The 25,704-nt window shown below is 34.2% G+C and overlaps 1 protein-coding gene across 2 annotated transcripts in view; it reads right to left on the bottom strand.

The window, feature by feature from the left end:
• The window catches only part of PCSK5 (proprotein convertase subtilisin/kexin type 5), a 610,712-nt gene that overhangs the window by 477,722 nt on the left and 107,286 nt on the right, over positions 1 to 25,704 (bottom strand). For both annotated transcript variants that reach the window (XM_051998572.1, XM_051998571.1), the window contains exon 3: positions 10,460 to 10,573. In XM_051998572.1, the coding sequence (XP_051854532.1) occupies positions 10,460 to 10,573 (114 nt within the window). The remainder of the gene's footprint in view (positions 1 to 10,459; positions 10,574 to 25,704) is intronic.

The following is a 25,704-nucleotide window of genomic DNA, read 5'->3' as shown; positions in this document are numbered from 1 at the left end:
TTATATTTTAACTTTCTATGTCCTTCCTGAATCTCATTCCCATAGGTATTGTAGACTCCATCAACTAAGAAAAGTGAAATTGAGATGATTTTGAGTCACTTAAAAAAACAAACAAACAAACATAAGTTCAACCAAAATAAAAAGAAAAATTCCAAATCCCACCTCAATGCACATAACTGAGTAGTGGACTTGGCTTATGGCCTATGCTGATTGCTGAATGTATATTTTCTAATGAACAATGAAACTTCTTTTCTGATCTTATTAAAAAGACCAGCCAGTCAACCCTGGGAGTCATGTCCACTGAAGTATTATTCGGATAATCGAAGGCCCTCACACCTACAAATATTTATAATACGAGGGACCTTTTTTGTCTACAAGCCAAGGACAACAAAGAAATCTTTATTGAGGAATTGTAGGTTAGCATACTTGTATTCTCTGATCCAACCTCTTCCAGACCTTCTCTGTAGTATGTCAATTCAATTCAATCCATCTCAACTCAAAGCACAAACATTTATCAAACACTTATGGGACTGTAAGCCAGACAATTTAGTAGTAGCTGGAGATACTCCCTAAGAGTTTACATTCTACAAGAATAAAAATGGCTCATAGGTTTTTAGAGTTGGAAGGAACCAACTTATACCGTAGCTTAGTCCAATCATCTCATTTTATAAAGAAATTGAGGCTAGACAGTTTAAATAGCTTGCCCAAGGTTACACTCAAATTACAGAAGGCAAATCCAGGATTCAGATGCAAGTCTTTTGACTCCAAATCTAATATTTAAATACACACACACACATCCACACACACACACACACACACACACACACACACACCCCAAAAAGGAAAGGGATAAACCATTTCATTGGTATAGAGAGCTCCCAGTGGAGAAACTTATTCTCTGAAATCAGATGGGCAACTAGTTAGCAATTTGTAGTCTTAGAATGTTGCCTGTTATTGAGATGTTAAGTGACTTGCCCAGGATCACACAGCCAGAATGTGTCAGAAACTGGACTTAAACACAGGTTTCCCTGAGTCCCAGGCCAGCTTTCTATCCATCATGCTACACTGCCTTTTACATCAGGTATGATGATCATGATACCATCTAATCATCCTAAATACTTCATCATGGTATGGGGGGGAAAAGCCAAACAAACTTGTTTTTTAAAGGCTATTTTAGTGAGAGACAAGACCCATCAAGGTTCTAAGGAGAGTTCTCCTTACAATCATCTTTCCATTCCTGAAATTAATATCAGATAAATAGTTGCCTACCTGAATATTGAGCTTAGCTAAACACTTAGCACACACGCTCTATATATGTGAATGATTTTTTTTTTTTTTTGGATACTTTATGTGTCATTGGTGGTGCCAGCAGTGGAAAGGTAAATAATGAGGATCATTTAACTTATCACCCATGGGACAATTATCTCATTGTTATCTATGACCCTGTCAAAGTCCTTCCAGGAAGGACATACAATTACCTTCTATTTACAAGAGTTATCCCAAATTACTTCCATTAAAAGATCATAGATTTGGAGCAGGACAAGACCTGAGAGGTCACCTAATCCAACCTCTCCTTTCACAGATGAGGAAGCTGAAACTCAGAAAGGTGAACCAAATTACTCTAAGTCACATAATTAATAAGTGGTTAGGTTGAGATTAAAGCCCAAGTTCTTTGATTCCAAATTTCCATTCAACACACATTCCTACAAAGTGGAGAAGGTTGTAAAGACAGCTGCAATTAGTGAACTCATTTTAGATAAATAAATTTGTGGAGCCCCCCAGCTCTCATTGGATTGCTCTGGTAGGCACAGCTCCAATTTGGGCATTGAATCATCTTTTATTAGAAATCAAATTGTTTTTTTGTGAAAGTAATAACATATTCTTGGGTAAAGATTTTCCTTAATGAATAACTCATTTATTGTTACAGAGCTGATACTAGTGAACCTTGAACTGACCTAATCTCCTCTATGATTGTAAAGTCTCAGATTTGTTGATTCAAGGCCTTTCATCTAAACTTATCTATTAGGCAATTTTTCTAGGGCCTATTTTCTGCTTTCTTCTTCACCTCTCACCTCCTACTTAAGGTAGGATCAAGACTATGTTTGGGCTTATTTTCACCCAAGCATCTGCAAATAAAGACAACTGCTTAGCTTAACCCTTCGTTAGGTACAAAGGGCTGAATTTGGCTTCAGAAAGACCTCAGTACAAAACAGTGTTTTCTTCTACAAGTAAAGTAAAAAGACTTGATGTCTTTTTGCCTTAGTTTGCTCATTTGTAAAAGGAGAATAATAATAGCTCCTTCCTCCCATAATTGTTGCAAGGATAAAATGAGATAATATTTAGTTTTACCAAGCTTAAAACATTATATAAATGCTATTATCATTATTTTTAGGAAAAGAAATATTTAAAAATCATCTACTGCCAGGTACCTCAAAAGGCATCTAGATCAACTTCTTCAATTTACAAAAACAGAAACTGAAGATCAGAAATATTATAGATGTGCTAGAAGTAGAATTTGACTCAAGTTGTGGGACTCATAGTTTCATAGAGTTAGAACTGAAAAAGATCTGAGAGCATCTAGTCCAATCCCTTCATTTTATAAATGTGGAAACCAGAACCTGGAGATGCTAAGATACTTGCCTAAGATTACATCAATGGTGAGCGGCAAGGCTGAAATTCAAATCTAGATTCCCTGTCTCCAAATTCTTTCCACTAGGTCACATTGCTTTTGGTCTAACTAGAAGTCTCACTTTAGAAGTCACAAGAAGTTAGATGATATATTCATTATGATGAAGTTAATAAATGGTAGAGAATTTGGGGTATCCAAACCTAGATCTTTATTTCCCAATGATACATCCATTCCACCATGTCATGTTCTTATTTAGTGAAATCAGATTGTGGAGGATAGAGTAATAAAATCAACTCCAGGGAAGGAATTTCATTATTTCACTATTCAGAGCAATAAATCAGTCAGCAAGCATATATTTATTCAGCACCTACTATGTGCTGGATTCTTTTCCAAATGTTATTCTTGATGGTGGAGGATGAAGGAAAGAGGCCAAAATTGTTTTTATTTGATTCTTGTGGATTTCAGCCCAAATAGAGGAAGCTAATGAAAAATCTGATGCCTTTCTTATCAAAAGGAAAAAAAGAACTTCTTGAATCAGTAAGTAGAGCTCATCTTGACATGTTTTCCACATATTTCCTTTGAACTTGATAATTGTTGAATACTTTTCAAAAAATGGCCTTAAAGTCAAAAGAGAGAAAATTCTTGATTTTTAAAAAAGTCCCAAAACAGGAAGGGTTTGAACATTGATTCCTTATTCCTTGTGAATCTAATTTTTGATGAGTTCTGATCTGCAATGAATATACCCAAAAGAGAAGAAAAAAAGTAATGACATGGTAGCATATTTCTAATCTTATAGAGCTGATTAATCTTGCTAAAATGGTCTGAAATTGATTTTTATTGCTGTTAGCAGAAACAATATATTGCTCTTTACTCCCTGGTTACAAAGGAATACTTACTAGTTCCATTGATGAAACTAATTAATAATTGCTAATCCTAGTAATTCAATAAGATTCTCAGTATAGGAAAATGAAGTGTTGATGTGATGAACTTAGCACTTTAAAACTTTTTAAAGGGTATTAAAGAACTTGAGGACTAAGCAAAATAATAAAGTTCATTAAGAAAAAAAAATAGAATCTCAAGAAAAATCATGCCAAAAAAGAAAATCTTCGGGAAGCTTTGAAGTAACAGACTAGAAACTATATTATGTGAACACATACATGAGGACCTATAATTTTGTCAACTTGAGATTTGATATATTGTGATAGAAAGAGCCTTGAGCTTGGAATCAGGGGATAGAATCATGAATTCTACATTCGTTAGCTGAGTGTCTATGAAAATGTCTCTGAGTATCAGATTTCTTGTCAAACTCTTAGAGCTTCAGTTTTCTTCCTCTGAATCTATATTAGGTTTAGATTGGCATTTTTACATCGTATAGTCTAATAATCTCAAACTGGATATGTGATAGGTACAAAGATGATGGTCACCATGGAGCAACTCCATATTCACCTCATGATATTTTGAATTCTAGATTCTAGTTTCATTGAAAGGAAATACCTAGACTTTAGAAAACTTGAAGCAGAGAAGAAAAAAAGAAAACATAGCAAAGTTTTTGTTTGGGGTATGCTTTTGGGGGAAAATACCAGAATTTTTGTTTTTGAGTTATTTTCCTCATGTAAAACACTTTGTGATCCTGATGGGAATTTTCTTGGCAAGAATATTGGAGTGACTTGTCATTTCCTTCTCCAGCCCATTTGACAGATTAGGAAACTGAAACAAACAGGGTAAAGTGAATGGTAAGTATCTAAGGCTAGATTTGAACTCAGAAATATGAATCTGCCTACAAGCAAATCCAGGGCTCTATTCACTGCACCAATCTAACTGCTCTCTACCAGACTATAGAGCTAGGAAGGAGTTTAGAAAAGTTATGTAATTCAACCCTTTCATTTTTTCAATTGAGCAAAATGGGGTCCAGAATGGTCAAATATTTTGCTCAAGGTCACAAGGGTAATAAGTAGTAGAGTAAGGACCCAAATTCAGGTCTTCTGACTTCAAATCCTGTAATCTTTTCACTTCACTACATTGAGAAGGTTTTTTGGGGGTTGTTTGTTTATTCATTTGTTTAATATGACCACTGAGATTTAATTTAATAATTTAATCTAAGTTAAGGCAAAACTAGGACTAGTGTTGAGGTTAATCAGATAACTTCAATGTTGGGTTTGGTCACCTCATTGCTCTTCCTGGCAAGGGGAATTATTGAACATTTTAGAGAATTAAGGGACTATAGAGATTGTCTAGTCTAATTTCTTCATTTTATAGATGATGTAAATAAGGATGAGATGAAAGATGACTTCTTCAAGGTCACATAGCTAATTAGTGACAGAGCTTGGATTAAAAGCTCATGTCTCCTGCTTCCTCATCCAAAGATCATTCCACAACATCATTTGCTAGCCTGTCTTTTGTCTCTGCTCTTTTTCACGGAGGCCTCCTGGTTCCCTCCGGCTATGCCACATGGTTACATATTTCTACCATGTTGCATTTTCAATTTAAAAAACTAAATAGGATATTTAAAAAGGATGATTTCAAAGCTGCCAGGCCAATAATGCCATAAACTCCACCAGTTTTTATTAGAGTTAAATGAGAATATAAATCATCAGAAAGGTTTGAGCGCGCCAACCACAGAAACAGCCGTGTTCCACACTCTTGGAGTGCTGAACCCCATCCAGTTGGCTGAGAAAGTACCATGTGGCTTAAAATCATTTTTCACAATTACTGTCCTAGCTAGTCAATCGTTTTTGGCAGCTATGTCCCCCCCCCTCCAGCAGAACTGGGCTAATTCTCACTCTGCTGATCTACAAATCTAAAAAAAATTTTTTTGCAAAAGAACCAACCAACATGCCTTCATGAAAGCCAGTGTCATGGTCTTTAACAAAAAGCAAAAGAGAGAGAGAGAGGGAGAGAGAGAGATAAAGAAAGGAAGAGGGAGAAAGAGAAGGAGAGGGAGAGGGAGAAAAAAGAAAGTTCCCCTTTCTGCAACTTCATTTTTAATTACTACATAGTTTAAGCAGGCCATCATCTTTTAATAACATGATAATTGTACAAATGGCAAAGTGAGGGCATTATAGCAGTAGAGCATCAGCTTAGAATTTGGAAATCTTAAGTTCAAATACAGAATCACATAATCACTAGCTCTGTGACTTTGGACAAATCAATTACTCTCTCTCTCTGCCTTAGTTTTTTCATCTATAAAATGGGAATAATTATAGCCCCCATCTCCTAGAGATGATAAAATGAGGCAATATTCTTAAAGAGCTACCCAAACTTTAAAATGCTATGCAAATACTAATATTATTATTAACTCTCTATCTGCCTAGTTTCCTCATCTATAAAGTAGAGATAATAATAATTGTGATAAAAAAAGATGTTTTTGTAAAGTACTTTATAAACCTTAAAGCACTATAAAGACTATTATTACTATTATTATCCTCAGATGAAGTCAGCACCTCTTTATTATAAGGAAAAAATTCAATTTTATTAAAGATGACATTTGTGTTTGACTTAGTATAGGAAATAACTCCCAAAGAAAAGACTGCACCTAATCTGCAATTTTTGATCTTAGAGAGATGCCAAGGGCCACAGTCCAGAAACTCCTAGAGGTTTCAAGAACCTTTTAGGATATCCATGAGGTGAAAACTAGCTACTAAGATGTTTTAATTTCTAAAAACAATTTTTAAAAATTTTAATAGATATGAATATAATGTATTTATATTTATTATATTATATATAAATACAAATAGATAAACAAAAGCCTTTTGTGGAAGGTACTTAATAATTTTGAGAGTGTAAAGAGAGCCTACAGGCAGCTATGTGCTACAGTGGATAGAGTGTTGAACCTAGAGGAAGGAAGACTCATTTCCCTGAGTTCACATCCTACCTTAGACACTTAATAATTATGTGCCTCAAGACAAGTAACTTAACTCAGTTTCCTCAATTGTAAAATGAGCTGGAGAAGGAAATGGCAAGTCTCTCCAGTATCTTTACCAAAAAACTCCAAATGGGGTCCAAAAGAGTTAGATTACTGAAATGAATAAACAACAACAAAGACAGACTAAACTTTTTAAAACCAAAAAGTTTGAAAGCTGTCAGCTCACAATAGCAAGAGATTAAATTATTTGATCAAGACCTTGAAACCTCTATGTATCAGGTTGTTGTTTGTCCTTCGAAAAAGGACAATCTAAGAGGACCATAATATCAGAGAGATGATGCCATGACATGCAAGTGAGTTGGATTTAAGTGAGGGAGGGTTGGGCAAGGTCACCTGCCTCATTTTCTTCTCCAGAGTCATCTGGGTTCAATAGCAAGATATAGATCAGGATGACTGGAGATGGCTCTGGATGCAATGAGACCTTGACTTTTTTAAGCTAAGGTCTTCAACAGATCTCACTTTGATTGATGTAGCACCCATTCAGTAATTAAAACTAGGTAACAATTAAGGCAAACAATCGCCTCTTTAACCTAGTCCCAAAAAATCTAAATAAATAAATGAATCTGAAAGGGGAAGACCCTCAGGATTTCTGACCAAAACAGAAATGACTGCTTCTTACATTCAATCTGAGTCAATCAGGACCCAAACAATGATCAAATGGGGCTTGGTTTAGAACCCCTTGCTGGTCAATTTAAGTCAGATTAGAGACTTGAATCCAGGTTTCTCACTCTAGTCAATAAAGACTAGAATTTGGCCAGTTTTACTTTTAAAAATATTCTCTTGGATTTGTACATGTAACATTATTCATTATCAATTTTTATGAAAATCATTACTAATCCTGAGGAAGTAAACAAACAGTTCCATGCCAAAGTAGTTTACTAAATAGTAATTATTATATATTAGTATAGTTAATCATATTAATGATTAAGAAATAATTGTTGATAATATTATTTATTATTATTATTCTTTAGTGACTAAAAGACAAAAGTACTTTCATGATATTATAAAGTTCCCATTTTAATATATTTACAAAATTTTATACAGAGAGAGGTTTCCATTAGAAGGTCAAGTGCTAAATTCCAAAAGTGTTTGTATTAAAGATCGATTAAAGTGGAACATTTAGATTTAGCAATGGATCGAGTGCAGGTCCTGAGGTCAGGAGGAGCTGAGTTCAAATATAACTTAAACACTTAATACTAGTTGTGTGATCCTAGTGAGTCACTTAACCTCAATTGCCTCACCAAAAAAAACAACAATTAAAAGAATTCTGATCAATAAAACTTAGGAACTCTTATCAATATAAGGACCAGCTTTAATTCTAGAAGTCTCAAGATGAAACATGCTATCTACCTATTAATAAAGAAAAACTCAGATTGATATGTATATCTATTTATCTATACATACATATGTCTACTATACACATGCTATAGGGAAGATAAATTGAAGAAAACAAACAGATGGAAGGTAGTAGAATTAAGTGGGATAGGGACTACTGAGGTCTTACTAGATTCCTTGATAAATGTAAAACATGACTTTAGAATTTTTTAAAATCTATTTTATATATAAAATTCCCACTCCTAAAAATTTCCATCAAATAATAATCTTTCAGTCTATTGATAGGTTGCCAATCAATAAATATTTAATATAAATTTATTATGTTCTAGATACTGAAGATTAAAAAGACAGAGATGAAATAGTCCTTGATGTGAAGGAGTTTGCATTCTATCAGAGTAAGAAGGAAATTCTTATTGGAAAGCATGAATTGGGAAGAACTGAATTTAAATACCATCTTTGACAAATAGGGGCTATGTGACTGTTGAGTCTCTTAAATTTCTGAACCTCAGTATTTTCATTTGTGAAATGGAAATAATAATAGCACTTATCTCAGAGAGTTGTTGTGAGATAATATATGTTAAATGTTTTGCAAACCTTAGATTGTTATAACATTTATCATTATTACTTAACTTTTCAGTGCCAAGGAAGCCTCAGAGGTGGTAACCACTCAGAGATGGTAACTTCCTTACACTTACATAAAGGATTTCCTCTTTGAAATACTTCCTATAACAAGTAAATCAAAAGTCTGGACCAAATTTTAAAATCTAATGATTTTTGGTAATTTTTTAAATATGTTATATGTTAAACTAACTTTCCAGAATGAATGTTTCAATGGCCAACCTCAATTTTGGACCCATAACTCCCCTTATCAATATTTTATTTTTCTTAGAGGCAAGTAGAGCTTTCCAAAAGGAAAAAAAGAAAATGGCTACATAGATTGCCTAATTATGTCAAAGCTATGTATATTGTGAGTTTTTACTGACTTTTCAAAATTTTGGCCCATCCCTAGTGTAATTCTCTTGTCACACACCATCTTAACTTCCTGCATCATTCAAAAATAGCATATAATCAGAACTTATTTTCATTCTGAGCTAGAGCAATGACCCTATAAACTGAAAACAACTTCAAATGTTAAAGAATTCAACCAATGAAATGGAAAAGCTGTCAGTGAAACCAGGTAACTGTCACAAAAATCAAGCTTAAATTACCCAGTTTAGGTTTATGTGAACACTTAACAAATGACATCTAGGTTTTAACTTTAAACTTTATTTTTTAAATTATATATATTTTTTCAATCAGCAAAAACCTGACTTGTCTCCTCCCCACCAATAACCTCCCTACATTGAGAGGAATAACCTCATTCTATAAAAGTTCTGCTTTTCTCTTACAGATAACTATGGAATGGCCAGATTAGTCTCAGAAGAATGAAAAACCTCTGAAATCATCTTTTCCAGAAATTGTACCTGACAGTCAAATGGAGAACTGTTTTAAAAAAATCTTAGCCTAAAAAGGCCCTGCATCCCACTGCATCCAGGGCCATATCCAGTCATCCTGATTCATATCTTGTCACTGGACCCAGATGACTCTGGAGGGGAAAGTGAAGCAAGTGACTTTGCACAGACCTCCCTCACTTAAATCCAATTCATTTCCATGTCAACATCACTTCTTGATATCATGGTCCTATTCCAGAACAAAGTTCAAACAACACCTGATAGTCACTGGTGACCTAGGAATTCTGTGGATCCGGTTCCCACTTTTTTCCTTCTTCCTATATTTCCTTGATTTAACAAAATTGTTGAATTGGCCAGATATGTACCAGACATGGGTAATTAACAGTGCTTGATCCAATCAATCAAGAAATGAATATTAGTCATCATTTACTATGTGCCAGGAAACAAGCCCTATTCACAAAAACAAAACAAAACAAAACAAAACAAAACAAACCCCAAACCAAACCAACCCCCCCCAAAAAAAAGTATTAAAAGGCAGCACAGAATAGTAAGAAAGCCCCAGATTCAAATCTAGTCTCTGAAATAATTATACTAATTGTCCAACTTTGAGCAAGTCACAACTTCTCATGTCTCAAATATTTATAGTTTGTAAGACTACAAATGCGGAAGAGGTGCTCATCTATGCTCTTAGTAATTCCAAACCGAGTTAGTTTTATGCCAGTGAAATCGCAGATCTTGCTTTAAAATTTTCAGTAATGACATATGAATAAATCCATGGGTTTCTCTTCCTTGGTTTGTTTTCCAATTTTTCACTCTCAGTTGGAATGCTAAGGCCTAGACTGATCGCAGGAAAATCCCAATAGTTAAACCTCCCATTTCCACCCTCGAGTTTAATGTTATATATAGCAAAATTCAATGAAGTTAAAAAAAATGTAATTAAGAGTGTTCTATTCTCTTTTAGCACATTAACTAATTTCTATATATTGGCTTTGGAGCAGAAAATAATGCTCCATCTCACTATTTGATTATTACATCCAGTCCCAACAGAAGTCCATCAATCAGAAAGGACTTAAGCTATATGAATTAGAATCAATAGTTTTTGTTCTTATTGTGTGTACTTACCATATACCACATGCTTGGCCATTTGGGATCATTGAAGTAAGTAGACTGGGCACCACTGAGTTCAAAGTCCCTCTTTATCCTTTTTTTAACCACTTGTTGTTGTATCCACTCCACCTGCCAGAGAGAAGGACATGATAAATATTGACATTCCATAAAAAAGAGCAAGAACAATAAGGCTTGTTGGGGTCATTTATTGCTGATGAAACACAACCCAGGTCTCAGGCTCTTTCGATGCAATTTACATGGAGCTTGGATTAGGGATTGTTGGGCAATCCAGTCATTTCTGGGTGGTATAGTAAGAACATCTGGAGACAGCCGAATTCAAACCTTGCCTTGACATTATTTGTATGACCCTCAATGACTTGTTGAATAGAAATGCAAGCTTTAGATCTTTATCTCTTAAATGAGGAAAATAATACAAGCACCACCAATCCATAAGTGTGAAGTAAGTATTTTGTAAACCTTAAACTTATTTTTTATTGAAATTTTTTATTTTCAAAATATATGTAAGAATAATTTTTCAACACTGACTCTTGAATCTTATGTTCCAATTTTCCCTCCTCTTCCCCCACTCTCTCTCCTAGTTGGCATGTAATCCAATATATGTTAAACATGGTAAAAAAATAAATCCAATATAGGCATATATATTTATGCAATTATCTTGCTGTGCAAGAAAAAATCAGATCAAAAAAATTTTTTTTAAAGAGAAAGAAAATAAAATGCAAACCACAATAAAAAAAGTGAAAATGCTATGTTGTGAACCACACTCAGTTCCCACAGTCCTCTCACTGGAAGATGGCTCTCTTCATCACAAGGTCATTGGAACTAATCTGAATTATCTCATTGTTGAAAAGAGCCACGTCCATCAGAATTGATCATCATATAATCTTGCTGTTACCATGTACAATGATCTCCTGCTTCTGCTCATTTCACTGTAAGCCTCCCCAGGCCTCTCTGAAACCATCCTGCTGGTTTTTACTTATAGAACAATAATATTCCATAACATTCATATACCATAACTTATTCAGCCATTCTCCAACTGAGCATTCACTGTTTCCATTTTCTTGCCACCATAAAAAGGGCTGCTCCAAACATTTTTGCACATGTGGGTCTTTTCCCTCCTTTAATATCTCTTTGGGATATAACCCAATAGAAATACTGCTGGATCAAAGGGTATGCACACTTGAACTTATTTTTTTTTTAAGTACATTTCAGTTCTCTTAAGACTATAAATTACAGAGATGGTGCTGACCTCCATTGGTGAAGGAAATTTCCTCATATCTAGGAGAGTTAATAATAATAAATTCACAAGTCATAAATAAATCATAAACAAATAAATCACTAGTAAAATTATAGGTCCAATTCTTATACTAACAGCTCATTACAAATTGATAATGGGTTGTTATTAATTTTTTTTTTATCATTTGTATATATTTATATAACCTATTGTTTGGGTCTGGAGTGACTCAGATTGAATGTAAACAGAATCATTTCTGCTTTGTCCAGAAATCCTGAGGATCTTCCCCTCCTAGATTTATTTGTTTACTTAATTGTGGAGGAGGGAGGGGGCTGGAGTTTTTTTATTTTATTTTTTTGGATTAGGTGAATGAGGAAATTTTTTGCCTCAATTGCTAACTAGCCTTAATCACTGAATAGATGCAGCCTCAATCAAACCTGTTGGAGACCTTAACTTAAAAAGGCTGAGGTCTTCCATTTCATCCAGGGCCAGCTCCACTCACCCTAATCTATATTTGTTATACCCGGATGGCTCTGGAGGAGAACCTTGCACAGTTCTCCCTTACTTAAAACCAAGTCACTTGCATGTCATCGTCTCTCCCTCCCTCTTTCTCTCCCTTCCTTCCTTCCTTCCTTCCTTCCTTCCTTCCTTCCTTCCTTCCTTCCTTCCTTCCTTCCTTCCTTCCTTCCTTCCTTCCTTCCTTCCTTTTTTCTTTTGTTCCTTCTTCCCTTTTTTTAAACAACAATAACAATAACAGAGCTTATAAACACTTTTATTCTGACTCATAGGTTTTTCTATATTAGAAAAGCCTGGCCTGGTCATTAGGAGACCTTGCAAGGTCTAGCTAGGTTATAATCTAGCTCTAAAATTGTCCTCTTTTCTGCAGTTAGCTGGGGCCCATCCCAGACACTGCATCTTTGACATGAACTCTCAATTTCCTGGGGGTGGGAGACTTAGGAGGGCAATTCCTTTTATAACAGGCATAATTACCGTAACAAAAAGAAAACAATCTTTGCATTTGCCCCTTACCCTCATCCACCTGTGAACTTCAGATCCATTTTAGTTTTAAAATTACCAGCCAATGTGGAAAGCCTCTCCAATTTACCTTTTAAAAAAATATCCCTTTGTTAGGTTTTTTTCTGTCAATAGCTAATTTAGTCACAATGCATTCAAAAGATTAATACAACCATTACCTACCCTTACCTCACCTCAAAGAGAGGTCCACTGTTTAGTGAGTCCATCTTGATGTACTCATTCAGGGAAGTTTTTAAGACTACTATTGTCTGCATAATTGAAGCATTAGACAGGAAAAGAGGCCAAGGTACTGATTAACAGGTTAAATTACTACATGCTCTATATACAAAGCAAATAGGATATTAAGGCTTTAAGCAAACCACTTGACCTACAAGCAGTTTAAGACAGAGTGCATTCACAGACATTCTTCTTATTTAATTCAAAGAAACATCTCAAACTCCAGTTCAAAACAAAAAGAAAGAAAGGAAAGAAAGAAAAGAAGGAAAGGAAAGGAAAGGAAGGAAGGAAGGAAGGAAGGAAGGAAGGAAGGAAGGAAGGAAGGAAGGAAGGAAGGAAGGAAGGAAGGAAGGAAGGAAGGAAGGAAGGAAGGAAGGAAGGAAGGAAGGAAGGAAGGAAGGAAGGAAGGAAGGAAGGAAGAAGAGAAAGAAAGGTGGAGGGGGAGAGGAAGGAAAGAAGGAAAGAAGAGAAAAGAAAAAGAAATTCCCTACTTTCAAGGAGTTCACAGTCTTACTGGAGAGATACTTGAAAACAGCTGGTGGTATGGTAGATAGAGTTTTGGGTCTGATGTCAGGAAGATGTGTCTTCCTGAGTTCAAATCTGGCCTCAGAATTTACAAGCTGTGTGACCCTGAGCAAGTCACTCCACCCTGTTTGCCTCACTTTCCTCCCCTGTCAAATGAGCTGGATAAGGAAACGGCAAACCACTCTGCTCTCTTTGCCATGAAAACTCCAAATGAGTCACAACGAATTGAATTCAACTGAACAACAACAACTTCACAGAGAAAGTATTAAGGTTAAGGAGGACTAGGAAAGGTTTTTTTGTTTTGTTTTGTTTTGTTTTGCAGAAGGGGTTTTCACTGAGACTTAAATGGAAGTAAGGGAAGTTAAGTGGGAGAAAACCCTGTAAGAAAACTTCCTCTTCCAATACAAGTCAGCATCTTCTCTTCATCTTATAATCTTAAAAGTTGCCAAGAGTAGTCAAGAGTAAAAATAGGATTTGAATCCAACTTTCTATCAATTAAACTAGTAATCCTCTCTAACCTCTATAATGCAAACACTTCATTATCCTAGCTAGGTTGTGTTATGTATAGAGTTATGGACCTTTTGGAAGACAAGCTGGGAAAGTTTGGGGTTGAATCTCATCTTTGACACTTATCTATGTTGGCAGGTCCCAACTCTCCTCATCTATCTTTTCCATTTTATAAAATAGGGATGATTGTTATAGATGTGATTCTTACTTCACAGAATCCTAACACAATGAATATTTTATTATCCTACTAACAATGGCTAGCTTGGAGTTCTTGGCTCTTTAAGTAAATATTGCAACCTGTTTGTGGTTAAGACCACATAGAAGCATCATACTTGTGGCTTCACTGACAGCTCATTTTACCCAGATAATGGGACTGAATAAACAAATTGGAAATCATGTTCTGGCAATAGACTCTAGCCTTCCCCTGTGTAAATTTGTACTAAAAATCTCTGCTTTGTCCTCTTCTCACCCCTTCTTCATCATACCCTTAATCCCCTCTACTGTCATATTTAGCAACAAAACACCAATCCCACTATTTTCTCTATTCTTATTGCTAACAGCTTTTCATCAGGGATGATCCAGAAGCAGGATTTATTTTTTTTTCCTATGTGTGAAAATCATATATCATGGAATGATATATTTTTTTAAAGTGTGCCTTATGAAGCACATTAATATAAAAAGAAAGATCTTATTCTTCAATAATTAATTCTACTTTATATAATCATCTATGAAAATCATCTGAAACTCTCAAATACTGATGTTATAAGGATTAAAGTTGGTATAGCCACATAAGTTGTTGTTGTTGTATTCCTTTAAGAAAAACAATATAAGAACACCAACCCTGAAGTTAGGAAGACCTGAGCTCAAATACTTTTATTTTTAATACTTCCTGTCTAACCCTGGGCAAGTCACTTAACCCTAATTGCCTCAGCAAAAAAAAAAAAAAAAAAAAAAAAAAATCTAAGTTCTACACTGCAGCCCATAGAGATACAAAATGCTGGCCTTGTTTGGCAACAAGAAAATGAGATTAAAGGAATTAGAATAGATAATGTAGTGTTGAGTAGATAACTAAATTATCACTCTTTGCAGATGATATGATGACATACTTAGAGAAGTCTAAAGAACAACTAAAAAGCTACTAGAAACAATTCATGTTAGCAAAGTTGCAGGATACAAAATAAATCTACATAAATCATAAGTATTTTTAAATATTACTAACAAAGTCCAGTAGGATGAGCTACAAAAAGAAATTCCATTTACTATAACTGTTGATAATATAAAATATTTGGGAATCTATTTGCCATGGCAACTACAAAACACTTTCTATACAAATAAGGAAAAATATCAAGCACTCTTGGATAGACTGAGTGAATATAATAAAAATAATAATACTACCTAAAATCTACTTATTTAGTACCATACCAATCAAACTCCCAAGAAATTATTTTACAGCTCTAGAAAAATAATAATAAAGTTCATCTAGAAGAACAAAAGGTGGAGAATTTCAAGGGAATTAATGAAAAAAGATGCCAATGAAGGTGGCTTAGCTGTACCAGACCTAAAACTATATTATAAAACAGTGGTCAATCAAAACCATTTGGGACTGGCTAAGAAACAGAGTAGATGATCAGTGGAATAGGTCAGGTTAACAGGACAAAATAGTCAATGACTATAGTAATCTAGTGTTTGACAAATCTCTAAAACCCCAGCTTTTGGGATAATAACTCACTATTTGACAAAAACTGTTGGGAAAATTGGAAACTAGCATGGCAGAAACTAGGCATTGACCCATACTTACACTGTATACCAAAATAAGGTCAAAATGGGTTCATGATCTAGACGTAAAGAATAATATTATGAACAAATTAGAAGAACATAGGTTAGTTTACTTCTCAAATCTGTGGAAGAGAAAGGAATTTGTTACCAAAGAAGAAGTAGAGATCATTATTGATCATAAAATAGATCATTTTGATTATATTAACTTTAAAAGTTTTTGTACAAACAGAACTAATGCAGATGAGATTAGAAGGGAAGGAATAAACTGGGAAAACATTGTTACATTCAAAGGTTCTGATAAAGGCCTCATTTCTAAAATATCTAGAGAATTGATTCAAATTTATAATAGTTCAAGCCATTTTCCAATTGATAGGAAAAGGTGCTCTAAATCACTATTGATCAGAAATGCAAATTAAAACAACTCTGAGATACCACTACATACTTTTCAGATTGACTAAGATGACAGGAAAAGATAATGATAAATGTTGGAGGGGATGTGGGAAAATTGGGACACTAATATATTGTTGGTAGAATTATGAGTGGATCCAGTCATTCTGGAGAGCAATTTGGAACTATGCTCAAAAAGCTATCAAACTGTGCATACCCTTTGATCCAGCAGTGTTACTACTAGGCATATATCCCAAAGAGATCCTAAAGAAGGGAAAGAGACCCCATATGTGCAAAAATGTTTGTGGCAGCCCTTTTTGTAGTGGCAAGAAACTGGAAAGTGAATGGATGCCCATCAGTTGGAGAATGGCTGAATACTAAGTTATAGTATATAAATGTTATGGAATATTATTTTTCTATAAGAAATGATCAGCAGCATGATTTCAGAAAAGCTTGGAGAGACATGAACTAATGCTAAAAGAAATGAGCAGAACCAGGAGATCATTGTACAAAGCAACAAGAAGATTATAAGATGATCAATTCTGATGGACATGGCTCTCTTCAACAGTGAGATGATTCAGATCATTTCCAATGATTTTGTGATGAATAGAGCCACCTATGACCCAGAGAGAGGACTGTGGGAACTGAATGGGATTCACAACATAGCATTTTCACTTTTTGCTGTTGTTTGCTTGCATTTTATTTTCTTTCCCATTTTTTTCTGTTTAGTTTTATTTTCCTTGTGCAGCAAGATAATTGCATAAATATGTATGCCTATATTGCATTTAACATATATTTTTTATCATATTTAACATATATCAGGTTAGTTGCCATCTAGGGGAGGGGGTAAGGGAAGGAAGGGGAAAATTGGAACACAAGGTTTTGCAAGGGTTAATGTTGAAAAATTATCCATGCCTATGTTCTGAAAATAAAAAGCATTAATAAAAAATAAAAAAGAATACTGGGTTTGGGGAGTTAGGAACATCTAACATTAATTCCTACAACTGACACTCAGCTGTATGATCCTCACTTACTCTCAGTTTTCTCATTGGTAAAAGGTGAATATTTCTTTGCTTCTTACTTCATAGGATTATTTTGATGATAAAGGCAATAAGTATCCCAAAGGTGTTAGTGTGATTTTAAATTATGAAAGCTTTTTTTTCAATATGTTTAAATACATTTAAGAAAGCCTACCTCTACCCATCGAAACTCTATTCCCCCGTCACAAAAATTATTTAATGAGGGTGAAGGTTGGGTTGGAAGAAGTTAGGAGGGGGTTGCTATGAGTTTTAATCTTTCTTTTCCTCAGCTGCTATAGGCCAAGGGCACCAGAAACAGAAGTCGGGTCAAGGAGAAGAGGAAAAAGGGGTCAGGGGCTCTGGCACTAGGCAGTGGGCTGGCTGCATTAGAGTAAGGACTGTGACATCTTTTCTTTCCCATCTGTCTCTGTCTTCAAAATCATCCTTTTTCTCCAAGTCCATCTGAGATTATTTCTTATCTTTCCTCCTGCCTCCAGAACCATTTCTTTTCTCCTGCGCCCAGATTGCAGCTCCTTCAGGGTCTTCTCTCCCCATTTAGTTGGTTGTTAATTAAGCTATTAGAGCATAAAACTGCACTACAACTTGGTAAATGAGTTATTACAGAGAAGATATCCAGAGCAAACAGTAATTGTCCTAGGAAATATTTTGCACTTTTTCATTCCATAAAACACATTTTTGTCTAAGAAGTATTTTAAACACAGTCCCTATATTTACAGTTTCTAAAGAATCAGATACATGGCTTTTTTTCCTAGTTCCAAGTCTCACTTTGACAACTATAGTAGCCTCCTAATTGGTCACTCTGTCTTAAATCTCACCTCATTCCAGTTCATCCTCAAAACAACTGCCAAGATTCTTTTCCTAAAAGGTAAATTTGATCATGTTATCCCCTTACTTCTTACTTTCTAGAGGAATTCTATTACCTCTACTATCAAATATGAACTCCTTTACTTCATATGCACAATTCTACATCTTCCTATGTTTCCCATTCTTTTTTATACATTAAACAGCTATTTATTTCAATTAATGTAGATGCTGAAGTCTCTGAAGCACTTTCTTTATAAATTATCTCTTCCATATCATGACTTTCCCTTTTGTGGTTTCAATATAGCATGGATCAATATAGGAAATTAAATGGGAATTGGGGGGAGTTTTGTAGAAGCTGCAGATAACATGCAAAGGCCAGCAGATAACACAGAAAAAGTTTACAAATTCAGAAATACATAAAATATATGTATAGTATTAGATAACATCAATCTAAATTTTACAATTAGGTAGTGGAAACACTACATAAAAGAAAACATTCAGACTTTCCCCCTGATACAAAGGGAGGGTCCTGATCCCCTCAATGTCGAAGGAATAACTATATTTGAAGTCATACTACATAGTTCCATAGGGCTGCAACTAATGACCAAATTTTAATTATTATATTTTTGAACAGTGTGGATTTGAATAAATACAATCATTTTATGGAATTGATATTTCATACTAATTAGAACCTATCTATAGTGAATTCTATACATGCTACAATCTAGACATACTTGCTAGCTGCTCCTTTACAATATTCTATCTCCTCTCCTTTGCACTTCCTCCATCTCACTCCAAATGTTCTCCCTTCTCATGGTCATTCTTTTAGATCTCTGGTATCCTTCAAGATTCAACTTCTTGGGCTCAACAGCTGATAAAAGAGCCTTTCTCTTCAAGGGGCATATATTTTGTATATAGATATGTATGTAAATGTTGTTTCCCTCATTAAAGTTCCCTGAGGGTATTCACTTTTGTGGTTGATGTGGATTTTCTTTGAATCCCCAGCACTTAGCAGAGTTCCTGGTATATGTCAAGTACTTGATAAATGCTTGTTGATGGACTGATGGATGACTTTCTATATGGAACCATCCAAAAGATGGATATTAATTGTTCACCTAATAAAAAGTTAAAAAGCAAGGACCATAATAGGCCAGAGCAAATCCAATTGTCTAGATCCTGAACCTACATAGGTTCATAGCTTTATATTTATGTGTATGCCTCTTTTTTCCTTTTTCTTAAAGAACTCTTAAGATGACATCTGTGACTTTATTCTTTAAAAGTATATTTGGATAACTGTCTTTCTGTAGAGTTGGTTTCCTTTGTAATCTTAAGTATTCTATTCTGTACATTTGAAAGCATTTTTCTGAAAATAGGTCAATAGGCTTTACAATACTATCAAAGGGGTCCACAGCAAAAAAAAAAAAAAAAAAAAAAAGTAAATTAAAAATCCATGTTCTATTCAGAGTACAGATTGATGCATATGTTTTTCACTTTTTTGCCTTTTTTTCCCTTCAATATGGCAAATGTGGATATATTTTGTTTGATTTCACACATATAATAGTTATCATATTCTTAAATGCAAAATGCATGTGAATTTATCAATACAGGGAAAATTCCTCTACAAATACAGTAAAACCTTAAAGCTATAAAAATAGAAATGTAAAATATTTTCTCTTAACCCTTTTTTAATGGATGGAGAAGGGGCCAGAGGGAAGGAGAGAGTTTAAAAATAAAAATTATACAAAATGAATGTTAAAATTAAATAATTTTTTAAAAATAAATTTTATTATAAGAAAAAGAATCTCTTTTCTAGATAACAATTCTCTTCAGGTAAGAGATTCTTATTTTATTTATGTTTTTACATATAAATCTTTTATATATAAAAACTCTCAAAGTCAAGGCAAAACATGTACAGAAAGTTAAAAGAACAAATCTTATAGAAGCATTGCCATTTTGAAAACTTGGCTCATGCTCAAACATAGGGTTTAGTAATTGTTGGGTAACAAGGGATTTTGCCTCAAAGGCCTGCCTCTAAGTTGCTCTGTCAGAACATAGGGTTATAAAACCAAAGAATATCTCAGTGGTCATTTTAGTACCAAAATACCATGTGCACTATGGATAGGTGGCCACATGTAATCTGAGACTTCTATGTGATTTTCAAAAACAGACTCTGGTATTGTAAGGAGTCTGTGAATGGAAAGACTTCATTTATATTTTGAGGCTTGTATCCATACTCCTTTGCCCTTGTCCCTGAAGGAAAAATCTCAGGAGTGATAGATTATACGGGTTTCATTCCTTGACAAGAGGCTCTATGACCAGAAATGATACATTTCTGACATCTCAATGAAACCATATTTAACTATGGGGCACATAGAAGTAGTTCCCTTGTTTTCATTGATTTAATTTCCTAAAATTCCATTTCCTAAATGTTGAGGAACAAAAATCAAACCTGAATGGAAACAATATGAATATTATTTCCAACCTTCATTAATCTCAATATTTAGCCAGTATATAACAACCACAATTAGCTTCTTGCTATTCATAGAGCCCTTTTCCTTTGTTTCAATATAGTGCAGTGGAGAAGGAAATAAGCAATTATTAAGTACCTACTATGCACCAGGCAATATGTTAAGCACATTAGAAATATGATCTCATTTGATTCATAAATCAATCATGGGAGATAGGGACTCTTATTAACATCATTTTATAGTTGAGGAAACCAAAGAAGACAGAAATGGAGTGATTTGTTCAAGTCCCCACAAGTAATAAGTGTTTTTATTTTTATTTTAATTCATCTTCCTGATTGCAGGCCCAGTATTCTATCTACTGCACTACTTAGCTGCCTGAATGGATGTGGAGTTAGAAGACTTTCTTGGAGTTCTAATATTGACCTTCAGTAGCTATAGGGAAATAAGCAAATTGCTTAACATCTCGGGGCCTCTGCTTTTTTTTACTTATAAATTATGGGGGTTGGATTCACCTAAGGTGCTTTCCAGCTCAGAGTCCTAGGGTCTCAAGATCTATACTATATCCTATAGGAAAAAGTATTAGTGCTTTTTTACTGTTGTTCGTTCATGTCTAATTCTCTGTGACACCATTAGGGGTGTTTTGTTTTGTTTTGTTTTTGCTGAGGCAATTGGGTTTAAGTGACTTGCCTAGAGTCACATAGCTAGGAAGTGTTAAGTGTAGGAGGTCACATTCAAGCATCTGAGACAACATTTGAACTCAGGTCTTCCTGATCCTAGTTCTGGTGTTCTATCCATTGTACCATCTAGCTGCCCTAGTGATGTTTAGAGTACTACAAGTTCACAAAGTTATTATATGAAAAGAATTTTTAAAATCTTAAATTGTTCCAGAAATGTTATCATCATCATTTCCAAACTTAGAAAAAAACTTTTATTTTGATCTCTTCAGGAATTTAGTCTAAAAATATGAGTAGTAAAGAGAATAAATTATCCCCAAGGAATTGGTTCCAAAATCCAAAACTGAATAAAGGGCATAGCTCTCAACTGAGCCAAGTGTGCAGGGGTATGTGAATTAGTTGAGATAAGCAATAATTTTGATATTGTTTCATTTTGTGAGAACAATGATTATCTACTGATATTAGGAGATTCAAAATTGCCAACACTGACCATATAAAACTAGATTGAACTGTTTCTTCCTCTTTTGATTAGTGCTTTTTTCATTTGAGCACGAGATGTCAAGCCCTACATGCATTTTGTAGCTTAATTCTGCTGTTCTTTTTGTTTGTAATTTTTAAGAATAAATATTATTCCAAGGAAATGTGCAAAAGTTGTAAATCTTAAGGAGCTTCAATAACTGTAAGAGATAATTGCCTATTGGTGTGAGGAAGTTGAGTTTTCATGTTTTCACTTAAGTCTTTATCAAAACTTTTGACAGAAGAAGTCTGGGAAGCTTGGGCACTGGAACTGGAATCAGCAAGATCTGAATTCAAATGTGGCCTAAGTCACTTACAACCTATGGGAACCTAGGCAAGTCATCCAACCTCTGTCTGCCTTATTTTCCTCAACTGTAAAATGAGGATGATAACAATATCTGTCTTGCAGAGTAATTCTAAGAATCAAATGAAATAGTATTGGTAAAATGCTTAGCACAATCCCTAGAACATAGAAAATACTTAATAAATACTTGTTAATTGACTAACTGGGGGAAAAAAAAACAGCAAGTCAAAAATTTCTTTTCTTTTAAAGTCTAACTATTACTCATTGCCAGAGAGAGAGAGAGAAAAAAAAAGCTTGTTATGAGTAACACAATACAAAGACTGGAGTATCAAAAATTGAAAGAGAAAAAAAAAGTAATTTTTGCTTCTGAAACTGAGTTTTTCATTTAAATTTTAGTCAAAACTATGGCAGGAGTCCAGTTGATTTGGACATCTTCAAAATAAAGTACCCATCTGTTTTTGTTTCTTTTCTTCCAGTGGGCCTGGAAGTTTTGTCTACATTGAAGAAGTGATAAATTCTAATAAATACATTGAAATATTAAAGAACTCAATTATTCCAGTATGACAGAAACTCTCAAATAGAGATGGAATGTTAAAACTTGATTTTGAATACCACTTGTCATAAAAAGTGGCTTCAGTGACCTAGAAATTCACCTGATTTGAACGCCTTCGAAATTCTATGGGCTAGAAATCAGGACTGGACTTAAGAAAGGGATAGTTTAGCAAAAGAATATGTAATATTAAATATACTAAGTATGGGTTAATGATGAAAAATTAAAGAATATGTGTAAAAATCTTATGCTCAAGACCAAATTATGCAAAATAAGGGATTTTCAGCAAAAAGACAATGTATTGCCAATTCGGAAATTTTTAAGATATAAAACTGCAAAATTTATTATATCTCAATATTCTACTTTGTTCCAGTGTTGGAATAAACACCATTGAAGAAAATTGTCCTTCATTTAGTCACAACCATTCTACAAGTTTGTTGACAAGACAAACAACCTAAATCTCTTAGCAACAAAGCACATGTGAAGAATGTCATTAAATACATTCTATTATTTAATAGGAGAACACAGGTTCATGTGGTTTTAGAGGTATCACAGAGAGCAAAGCTATGACTGTAGCACAAAATATGCATGAAGCCTATTTGCTGTTCCCCAGAATCCACACTTCACTTTCCATGAATCACTTCTCAGAACCCTTATGAATAAATGAATAAAAAAGTAACATTTATAAAATAGGTCCATGTGTTTAAGGTGAATTTACTTGCAAAAACAAGCAAAAAGACTTTTTTTTTTAAATTAAAGTAACATAGTCCCTGCTCTCAAAGAATTCACACTTTAATTGGTGGAGATGACACATCAAATAAAGAATATTAGCAGGTTTGTAGAGAATGGGAGAAATGCAGAATCCCCACCCCTTTCTCCTAAGTTGGATGGAAAGACCCAAGGGAAAGACACCTTAGGTGCAAAAGTCAAACTGACAGAGCCTAGAGTCAGAATAGATTATAAAGCCTCATGGACTTTAGGACGTCCTGTCAAGACAAGACATGTAAGTTTTCCATTTCATCAGACAGAATGAAAGTTAGGCTCCCATCTCATTAATGATGGGATCAGTCAAGCTCATCTAGTGGTGTGAGCAATTGAGTGATTGACAGAACAAATGAAAGAGAAAGGATTCACAGAAAGCAAAGGAGAGGAAGGGAATAGAGGAAGAATCGTTTGAGCTTCATAATAACCCTGAGAAATAAGTGCTAGTATTTTCCCCATTTTACATTTGAGGAAAAGTGAAGCAAATGGAATTAAGTGACTTGCCCAAGATATCTAAAGCCAGATGTGAATTCAGTGGATAGAACCCACACTCTATGCACTCAGCTACCTAATTATCTCTCAAAGGAAAGCCATAGACTCAAAGGAAAGAATACTGAAATCCATTCTCCACCTTGTACCACTGTACATTTGAGTAAGATATTTTCTACTCCTAGAATGTATTACTTTTTTAGCTCAATCTCTGAGAATCTTTATCTTCTTTCAGGGATCAATTCAGATGCTGCCTCCTCTGTATAGTTTCCCCTGACCTTCCCAAACTTTAAGACTGTCTCTTGCCTCAAGTTTCCTGGCATCACAATTATTTGTGTATTTTGTATTAGTGCATTTTATATTCTACTGCAAAAAACCTCACCCACCTATCCCTCCCACCACCACCACCAATGGAATGAGGTCAGAAACTATTTTTGAGTTGTATGCTCAAACCTTAACAAGATGCTTAGTGGAAATAAATAAAAAGTTATTGAATTTCTAAATGAATTTAATTTTTATGCCTTATGTTTGGAACGAATTTAATTTCTTATTCCTTATGTGCTTTATAATTTACAATATATATTCATACTTTTTAACTTATTTGCTCTTTATGACAATCCAAGTAACTATTAAGATAACACAATCCAATCTGATCAAATGCTATCTCTGTGCAAGGTGCATGATCTATAAAGACTACATCAAAAATAGAATTTGTCCTCAAGGGGATCACATTCGTGTGTGTGTGTGTGTGTGTGTGTGTGTGTGTGTGTGTGTGTGTGTGTGTAGATGAACAGGAATGAAGGGTAGTATAATTTGCCAAATGCTAAATGTATACTTAGGTCTGCTTTTTACATAGCAAGAAGACATTTCCTTCAATAAAGATGAGATTTAGCTGAGCTAGTCTCTACAAATAATGCTATCTTTTCTTGCTCAGAAGTTGTAGATTTTATGGTATTAGTGGTGCTGGTAGTGGTTGTTGTGATGGTGATGTTTGTTAATAAAATGCCAGAAATTTGAAGTTAATCATCACTTACAGAGCTAGACTCTAAAGATATAGAAGAGCTTTACCCTGAAATATATGCTGTTGGCAGTGTCAGCAGTGATAATGCTATAATACATAAGCTTAGATCCTATATCCCAGTATTTTTACTTCATTACAAAAAAAATTTATCCACACCTGTGCAATTGCGCATCAGTCATTAAACATAAAAAATGGTAAGATAGCAATATAAAAACATTTCCATCTATTCTCTATGTAGTATAATATAGTGTGTAGAACACTAGACATGGATTCAGGAAGACCTAAGTTCAAATCTCCCCTCAGACACTTTTTAACTTCAAGATCCTGTTTAAGTGATTTAACCTCTTTAAGCCCGGTTTCCTCATTTGTAAAATGAGGGGATTGAATCAAAATTCTCTTAAGAACCTTCCAGCTCTAAACCTGATGATCCATGATTTTTTTGGGAAAAAAAAACACATTAAAAACAACCTTACATTTATACAAATTGTATGATTTGCAACTTTTATATAATGGTAAATATATTATGTTATCATTATAAGTGATATATAATGTAATTAATTATGAAGCATAACATGTATCACATATAATTATAATATATATAACAAGGTATTTACATGATACTTTATAATTTAATTTTTAAACAAATACTATCTGATTTAATGTTTTAAATAATCATATAAGATAACTAGAACAAATTTAATTTTTCCCATTTTATAAAGAAAAAAATGGAGATCAAGCAAGTTTGTGACTTACCTAATAAACACTAGCATTTTTAGACCACTTTATAATTTGCAAAGTTCTCTACAAATATTAACTTGCTTAATTTTTACAACCGTTCTGGGAGGTTGGTGCTATTATTATGTTCATTTTGTGGATAAAAACAACATGCAACAAGACAATAAGAGATTACCCAGGATCCCAAGGGTAATACCTG

The sequence above is a fragment of the Antechinus flavipes genome, chromosome 1 (assembly GCF_016432865.1).
Source record: "Antechinus flavipes isolate AdamAnt ecotype Samford, QLD, Australia chromosome 1, AdamAnt_v2, whole genome shotgun sequence".
Taxonomy (NCBI): Eukaryota; Metazoa; Chordata; class Mammalia; order Dasyuromorphia; family Dasyuridae; genus Antechinus; species Antechinus flavipes.
The sequence above is the reverse complement of the archived record's forward strand: the minus strand, read 5'-3'. Positions and strand labels throughout refer to the sequence as shown.